The 9,408-nt window shown below is 45.5% G+C and overlaps 1 protein-coding gene across 1 annotated transcript in view; it reads right to left on the reverse strand.

The window, feature by feature from the left end:
- Nucleotides 1–8,982, reverse strand: part of EIF3H (eukaryotic translation initiation factor 3 subunit H) — a 93,421-nt gene extending 84,439 nt beyond the window's left edge. Inside the window, 1 exon segment of the mRNA XM_086609531.1 lies at nucleotides 8,853–8,982. Coding sequence (XP_086465657.1) covers nucleotides 8,853–8,972 — 120 coding nt within the window. The 5' untranslated portion in view covers nucleotides 8,973–8,982.
- Between the last annotated feature and the right edge of the window lie 426 nt (nucleotides 8,983–9,408).

Genomic DNA, 9,408 nt, shown 5'->3' on the forward strand with positions numbered 1-9,408 from the left:
CCGGCAGTGCGCTCATGCGGCCCAGAAGGCCAACCGCATCCTGGGATGTATCAAGAGAAGCGTGGTCAGCAGGTCAAGAGAGGTGATTCTTCCCCTCTACTCCGCTCTTGTGAGACCCCACCTCAAATGTTGCGTCCAGTTCTGGTGTCCCCACCATAAGAGAGACATAGATCTGTTGGAGTGTGTTCAGAGGAGGGCCACAAAGATGATCCAGGGGCTGGAGCCCCTCTGCAATGAAGACAGGTTGCGGGAGCTGGGATTGTTCAGCCTTGAAAAGAGAAGACTTCGGGGGGACCTAATAGCTGCATTCTAATACCTGAAGGGAACCTACAGGAAGGCTGGGGAGGGACTTTTTACAAGAGTGTCCACTGACAGGACAAGGGGAAATGTGTTTAAGTTGAAGGAGCACAGATTTAGATTAGATTTTAGGAAGAAATTCTTCAGTACGAGGGTGGTGAGACTTTGGAATAAATTGCCCAGAGAAGTTGTGGATGCCCCCTCCCTGGAGGTGTTCAAGACCAGGTTGGATGGAGCCTTGAGTAGCCTGATCTGGTTGAGAGGCGTCCCTGCCCATGACAGGGAGGTTGGATTAGATGATCTCTAAGGTCCCTTCTAGCCTACGCCATTCTATGATTCTATGATCTTATGTCTCCAAGTGATATGTGATTTCATCTCTGTTTTCACAGTTTTATATCTTGCCTGGTATCGCTACTAAAACTGTGAGAACTGCAGAAATAGGCAGAGGAGGCCCTTAGTTACTGCAATTTTAGACAGTTGAGTAGGCTTAGAAGTTTCACTACAAAAGCATTCCAGAAAAGTCTCCAAGCTTTGATGGAAATTCGGAACCTTTTACTAGAACTACATCATTTTGCAAAAGCAAATGCTGAAGAGTTACCACAAACATGAAACAAGGTTACCCTGCAAACTTCCATTGTAATAATGCTGCAAACTGGAAGACAAAAGCTTTTAATGACAACAATCTAACTCGCTCCATCTGCTCTCAAGGTCACAGGACAGTTACTTTAGCACGAGCTACTCTGTCCTCTTTGCCTCATTTACTCACTTTGCTGTGCAAGAGAAGGGATGCAAAGGTACTACAGAGCAAACAGTTGGCACTCATACAGTTAAAGGCTACAGCCCAGTGCATGTGTAAAAAAGGCCAAATAAAAAAAATGAAACAGCAGAATAGCAATTTTGAAAAAACTCACAATTTAAAAGATAATAAATATCAGGAAATGCAGCTAATCCAATTTGTTCATTACGCTCTCTTCTATTGCTATAATGGCTCTTATTTAAAATTGCAGATGGAAGAAAACCAAGTACCTTTACCATTAATCCAATAAGCACAAAATTTACACACTATTTCCTTTTCACCCTCTCTCATTTCAAATTTTCCACTAAAAGACAAGAAAATAACCGTGTTCTGATGAAAACTGAAATATTCCACAAGTGGGTTTATATCTGAAACCCTCTAAAACAGAGTAGGGCTTCACGACACAGCCATAACACCGAACAAAAACAGAAACTTCTTTTTTGTTACATGGTGTAAAGCAGACCCCAAATGAATACAGGACAAAGAACGAGAAAGAGGAAAGATGATGTCAGTTACGCTTATGGAAACAAACACCAAGATACAAAAAAAAAAAAAAGAATCAGTTGTTCATACGATTCCAGGAAAAGGCTATTTTCAATACAGTTATCTGTATAAATCAACAGTACAGCACCACCAACTATATTCCCAGAAAATATGTGATATTTAGAGATTTATAAAAGCTTTAGGTATGCACTCAAAGTTTGAACTTCAGACATAAGATCAGATTTGTAGAAACAAGGAAAATTAATATTTATACCCAACTTCAGAAATTCAGACTACTCAGACTGGTAAGTGTACAAGAGCCTTGTAAAAGTTCCAGCAAATTTATGGATTTTATTCTGCATTTTGGCATCATTAAATGCAAGCGTTTGGTAACCCAACCTTCTTCCTTGCTTTCTTGCAAGAAACAGCCAAGGCACAAGTATCTTTTCATAGATTAACACAGAAGGTCACTTGACTGTACAGGTAGGTACTCCTACACGAAAACTGCCATGTCTATTCAGCCAACCTGAAAATTTCTTTTCATTCAAGGGAGCAACTTCTGCTAATGTTCTAAAATCCATCAGCTTTCAGTATAGAATTTACTGCACTTTCTCTTACTGAAGGAAAAGAATGTAAGGTCAATGAACCACACTTCTTTCAATATCAAAGTGGCATCCCTGCAATCAAATACAGTTGCAATCAACTGTGAATGCAGCTGGTACCTCTGGAACTAGCTGCCCTGATCTACCAGCAGGCAGGCGAGAGTATGCAGAAGTCCCAGAATTAATAAACCAAAATAATTGTTAGTCTTCATATGTCTGGGTTGCAAAATGGCAAAAGATGATCATAAGGTGACCTTAATCCTGTATTTCTTTTAAAACACAACTACGAGACAGCTTGAGGTGACCACATCAGATACACATGTTCCAATAGTACAAGGCACTGAGCCAGCAGAACTATGAGACTAGTTCCCAACAGAATGAAAACTTACATGATGTCCATGCTTATACATAAGCTCCTTCACCAAGTTGCTGGAGACTTTACTACACTTAAGAACTTACTTCTCCAAGAGGGCTAGCTGTCTTAGGGACTCCATGCAAGCAGATAGCTGAGCAGAGTAACAACTATTCGAAGAATAAACTCACTCACCTTCTAAAAATGCCTTTATAAAGCAATCTGCACAAGATAAAAAAGCTTACAGTACTGTAAGTGGAGAAAGAGCTTTGAGAAGATGGGAGCCCTAATTAAGTGCAAAAGCCTACTGGAAACCAAGCTGCAGAAACCCAGTCATGAGTTTTTTTCAGTTCTTACATTAAGAACATCATTTGCTTTTCTGTGAGTATTGCAAATGGACACGCATGACAAAACTTACAACTACTGTTTTTAAGAACTCCAGAAGGTATTTAAGATTCTTTTAATCATAATCATCACAAGTTTGAGCGACCGGGTAAATCCTCACTTCTCAAAAAAAAAGTGGAACTATCAAAAGGTTGCTTAACTACAGTCATATGGAAGGCCAAACACCTCTCCTCACAAAAAAAAAAAAAAAGAAAAAAAAAAAAACACCAAAAAGGACAGAAAGATCCCATGCACACAACCACTACTATGACCACTACTACTGTGAACACAAGTTTTCTTTGGGCCACTTGAGTGGAGAGAACAGGATGGAATCTCTATCCAAATTACACTGTTGAAATTTCCACAACAGGAACTGAAGACAACACAACGTGGTGTACTGCACTCAGCTTCCCGTCTGTTTCTCAGGATGGTCAAAAACTTAATACATGAAATCTCACACAAGGTTGTATCTCATCTGAAAGAAAAAGCAGATTGTAAATGTGAGTTTATGGAGGTGTTTTTTACCCTGTGATTTCTAACATTTCTTGCAAGGAACATGACTGGACCACCTACTTTGGAAACTGCTTTCACTACAGCTTTATTCATTAAGCATATAATTTTCCTGACACATTGCTATATCAACAAAGGCTCAATGTAAAAACTTCAATGCTGGAGACACTTTGTTTGCTGAATCAATACAAGCTGAATCAGCACAAGCACTTTATGACAGCATACATCAGTGACATATTAGGACTAAAACTAATTAGCGTGGCCAGCAGGTCAAGGGAGGTGATTCTGTCCCTCTACTCAACTCTCGTGAGATCCCACCTAGAATACTGTGTTCAGCTCTGGAGTCCCCAGCACAAGAAGGACATGGAGCTGCTGGAGCGGGTCCAGAGGAGGGCCACAAAGATGATCCGAGGGCTGGAGCACCTCTCCTATGAAGACAGGCTGAGAGAGCTGGGGCTGTTCAGCCTGGAGAAGAGAAGGCTCTGGGGTGATCTTATAGCAGTCTTCCAGTACTTAAAGGGGGCCTACAGGAAAGTTGGAGAGGGACTTTTTACAAGGGTGTGTAGTGATAGGACAAGGGGCAATGGATTTAAACCGAAAGAGGGGAGATTTAGATTAGATATAAGGAAGAAATTTTTCACTCTGAGGGTGCTGAGGCACTGGAACAGGTTGCCCTGAGAAGTTGTGGATGCCCCATCTCTGGAAATGTTCAAGGCCAGGTTGGATGAGGCTTTGGGCAACCTGGTGTAGTGGAGGGTTTCCCTGCCCATGGCAGGGGGGTTGGAACTAGACGATCTTTTAGGTCCCTTCCAACCCTAACCATTCTATGATTCTATGACTTTCCATAATATGCAACTAAACCCATGTTATCCCTTACAGTTGTACAAATTCTTATATAGACTACACATCCCTGCTCACTAGGGATGAGTTAAACAGCGGTCTGGAGAACAAGCACAGACTGCCACTACTAATCTTTATATCTAAATAATCCCAAAGCAAATCACAATACTGTCTTAAAAGAATAACAGAAACCTCATATTTCTATTCATCACATAGTCTAAAATGCACTACCCATTCAATTCAATAATTCAGAAGACAATCAGTTCCAATAAGAGAGCACCTGAAAGGTTCCTTATTTAACAAACCTCCTCAACATCAACAACTCAGAGTCCACATGCAATCAGTGTCTTCTTCTGTGTTGTAAAAGCAACTGGATACAGAGCCTTGAGTAGCCTGGTCTAGTTGAGAGGCGTCCCTGCCCACGACAGGGAGGTTAGATTAGATGATCTCTAAGGTCCCTTCCAGCCTATGCCATTCTATGACACTATGATTCTTTGATACTTCAGTCATTCCTTGTATTCCTGAGACGGATGAAGAACATCACTCACTTTTGCTTATCCTGCCTTACAAAAGACATTCCTAACTCAAAACTGCCAATACATCAGTATGCATGGATAATTTCTTTCTGCTACAGATCTCTCTAAAATGAATTGGAAAATTGTGATAGTTTGATGGGGGGGGTGTTCTGGTGGCAGGGGAGGGGATTTGCTCCCTGTGCCACCAGATCTGAGTCCCATTCCCCCCCGGGGAGGTTGAGCCAAATTGGCGCCTCTGCGAATTGCCCTATTTAAGTTGGGACAAAGGGGCGGGAAAGGGCTTTTTGCTCAGGAGCGAGGAGAGGAGAGAGCAGGAGGGCACTGCCCTTGCTCCCGGCTCCGGCCGGGCGACTGCCCGGGCCCGGGCTGGCGCCATGTGCTCAAGATGGCGCCGGGGGAGCCGCATGGGGGTGGCTCGGGAAGCGCCTCGCTCCCGGGGTGCCCGCCGGGCCGAGCTCCTCTAGAGGAGATTAAGATCTAAGAGAAAACAACCACAACGACCAGGTCAGTTAAGGATGGAGCAGGAGGAGGTGTGCTGGAGCTGAGGTTTCCCTTGCAATCGGTGTGAAGATGGCAGGCGGCCCCCCTGCAGCCAGGGTGTACTCGGCGGAGCAGAGACCCACTCGTGGCCCGTGGAGAAACCCACGTTGGGAAAGAGATGCCTGAGCCCAGGAGAGGTCGTGGAGCAGGGGATGCACGACGAGGTACTGTTAATAATGGGGCATGGAATGCACGACGAGGTCGTGGAGGCATCTGGAATCCGTGGGACGACCCACGCCGACGCGAGTGGCAGCAGCTCCCTAAGAGGCCGAGACTGGTAAAGCCCGAACTGGTACAATCCATGGGGAAGGATTGTAATCCTGCGGGCAGGACTCACGTTGGAAAAGTTTGGGGACTTTTTTTCTTCGTGAGTAGGGGATCCACCGAAGCAAGGGAAAAATGGTGTAAAGACTCCTCCTCCTTTAAGAAAGGAGCGGCAGTAACAACATGGATGAACTGACCTGCACTCCCCATTCCCTGTCCCCCTGCGCCGCCGGGGGGGAGGTTGAGCCAGGAACGAAAGGAAACGGGGTGGGGAGGTGTTGTTTTAAGATCTGGCCTTGTTTTCTCTTTTCTCCTCTCAAGTAACCGGTTTCGTTCCCTTGTGTCTCCTGTTTAGTAACTGTTAATAAATTGGTTTGTTTTATGAAGAAAGCCTGAGTCATGTTTTGCCCGGGACCATGGTTGGTGGGTGCTCCCTTTCGGTTCTTGTCTCGACCCTCAGTCCAAAAACCACGACAAAAATAAAACCACGTTCAAGCTATCAAAAATAGAATAAAATACTTGGAATATCATTATGATGCTGATACAGTAGCTAGCCATATGTATCATTTGATGGCTGAGACCTTAACTATTTAGCAGAAAAGCTGACAGAAAAGGGTACAGACTTGTATTTTTCCTCTCCTTTCTGTCAAATCGTGTAGACTGGAAATCTACATTCACCTTTAATTTCAGAAGCATTTTATAAACAAGTATTCAGGTACTTCAATCAAGTTATCAAGTCTCTACAATCTGACACAGTTCTCCCTCAATCTTCCCAAGTTTTGGTGCTATTATTTTTGTGGAATTCTCTAATAGTACCAACATTTTAAGAAGTTATGTGGATTTAGCCTATCTTATCAGTTAGAGTTTCATTGTTAGCTTTTACTACTGCCATGGCAGCGCTTTTTAATTTACTACTGTGTTACCTGAAACAAAACTGCACTTACTCTAAATTCAAATTACACCATCACATAATAAAATAAGGAATTAATCAGACTGAAATAATAAAGAAGATAACTATAGGATGCTCTACTTCTACCAAATTTAAAAGGAGGCCAGAAAAGTAGGTATTGCTGTATCACTACGTATTATGTTTTAAAGTAACGTACTGACATTTAGAACTTCTCTTCATTACTAATACGATTTTATTTTACTTTATTGTTCCTCTGAAATAACAAGCTTTATAAAAGTTCTTTCACATTCTCACATATACAGGAGACCGATGTGTCTTCTATTTCGCACACACAGACCCAAAAGCAACTTACACAGCATGTCTTTGCTTTCAAAGCAGTCCCATTTGAAAGGATTATCTATGCCACTGCCAAGCGATGAGGCACCAGTGGACAGAAACAGATCGCTCGCTTCCCTGATGCCCGCCAAAATCTGTCCCCAGGTTTGGCACATAATCACCCTGGTCCTCATCATCAAGATGACTGACGAAGTCTTGGTACTTCGTAAGAACACAGACAAGACATTTAAATCATTAAGATATTAGAAGCGTTTCAGAATTTCAGTAAGACGCTCTAGGGACTTGCAATGGGAACCACTTGGCTTATGAAGCAAGCAAATCTATGCCAACGGTTCTCTTCACAACAGGTGTCATAGAAGTTTGTGAACCACACTGTTAGTGCCCCGAGAACACTTTGTAGAAGATCCATTGGCAGACGTCATCTGCAAGCAGAAAGGGGAAAGCTCTCCACTGTTTTCAGCAGGCCACCTTCCTCTGTTCAGAGTCCAAGAAAGAGATGCCACTGCGCTCTACCAGAAGAGTACACATGGACAAGGAAAAAACAAAAGCATAAAGCAAAAAGTAATCATAGGCATTTGTTGGACTGTCAGAAGCCAACCATCAAAGCCAGTCACAGTTGATTTGAATGAACAGTAGTACACAAAGTAGATTACACATCTGTAGAGAACAGTTTTGAAACATCTGTTCTCTTTATTTCATTAAAGCGAAAACAAAAGAAATAAAATTTAATAGTTGTTATTAAGTCCAAAACTGATAAAACAGCTTTTACACCAAGAGAAATGGAATTAAAGGTGCCGATCTGTATCCTGCTTTTAACTATTCCCTTTTTCATTGTTCCCTCAAACTTGCTAATAAAAAGCCACACACCCCCCACTGTCCATCTGGCACTAGCCTGCTTGCAACAGCAGCAGTCTGCTGTCAGCTGCTACATTTTACAGGTCACATTTCACAACTGGTCAGTTTTCGCCTAGAAAATGCTACATGCACCAAAACCACAGATACACAGACAGCTGAACAGAATACTGCAAAAATACTCTTAATGAATTCAAATTTTCTCTTTCATTAGAACAACTATATAGAAATAAGTTATCCTTCCTCTTCCCAAACATTTACCATACTGCCTAACTCCAGGGTAATGGCTGGGGACTATCATTATAACAAATAACAAGCTTCAAAGCTCGCCCCAAAATTATGATCTTCCCTCTCATTACCAGTATACTGACTCTCCTTCACACTCCAGCTGCTCAGCGTTCCAGTGAACGTTCCAGCGTTCTTTCCCACTTGGGAAAGAGAATTAAAAAGTAACAAACAATGCTTCTATTCTTAAGTTTAAGTAACTATTTTTCCCCACTTTATGAGATGGTGAGTAGTATCAGTTGTATGGGACAGGAACCGACACAAAAATATCGAGCCGCAAAGCCAAGAATCAACTTCAGTGGACGCTCTCCCACTTCAGGCCTGCATGGATCGCCTATATTAGGACAGCCTCATTCCCTGCTAAACCCCTTCAATCCGCCGTGTTACTCTATTTATTAATAAAACACAGTGGGCATTAGCAGCCCTAACGGAGAAGGCAAAAAGCACAACCGATGAGGGAAAAGCCCACCGTGCTCACCACCTCTTACACCTGTGTAGTTTTCAACAGTCTGAGCCATGAAAGGTGGAAAGAGAAAACACGGGCACCAGAGCAGAGGGAAGAAAGAAAATATTTAAAAGCAATTAACTCCTACCCTGTCCGGCCTTCGCTTCCACAAGGGAGGGACAGTCTCCTCTCCCCAGGGATGAGCACAGAGGGAGCCCAGTCCGGGTTAGGAGGCTCAGGAGGAGAATTAAACCCCTCCTGTCCGTCGAGGCGCCCCGGCGGCCCCGGGACACACCCTGTCCCCACCGCGGCCCCGCCTGACAGACAGGGCCGGCCCCGCCGCGGCCCCACGCGGCCGCCCCGCCCGCCCGCCCCTCCACCGGCCCCGGCCACGGCCACGGCCGCGGCCCCTGCACTCACCAGGCCGTCGATCTGCACCTGCTTGACGGCCGCGTCGCCCGCGCCGGCGGCCTTGCCTTTGCCCTTCGAGGCGCCGAAGCCACTGCCACCGGCCCCGGAGCCTTCCTTGCGCGACGCCATCTTTCCCCTCGCGCCGGCCGGAAAGAGGAAAACGAAACACCGGAAGCGGCAGCGAGGCTGCGGCGGCGCGCGAGGAGAAGGCTCCGGGTGGGAGCGCGGCGGGAGAGGGTGTGCGCGCGCGTGCGCGGGGGTGCCGCGGCGGCGGCCGCTGCTCGGGGGCTGGGGCGCTCCGCGGGCCGGGCCTTCGATCCGCTCCGCCCCGCTCCGCCAGCCGCCACGGCGGTCCTGGGCGCGCCTGGAGCAGGAGAAGCCCCGTGCAGTCCTGCGGCCATCCGCGCTCACCCGGCCTGGGGCGGGAGAGAGGCCGAGGAGGCCTTCCCCTCCGCGTTCCTCTCCGCGGGCCTGTTGGCGCCTGGCAAACTGTTCCTGACCACCTGGGAGCCTCAGGCCGTGCATTTTTCCCTGGCTTCCTTGGGTCACAGCCGCCTTACCGGGC

The sequence above is a fragment of the Tauraco erythrolophus genome, chromosome 3, assembly GCF_009769465.1.
Source record: "Tauraco erythrolophus isolate bTauEry1 chromosome 3, bTauEry1.pri, whole genome shotgun sequence".
NCBI lineage: Eukaryota > Metazoa > Chordata > Aves > Musophagiformes > Musophagidae > Tauraco > Tauraco erythrolophus.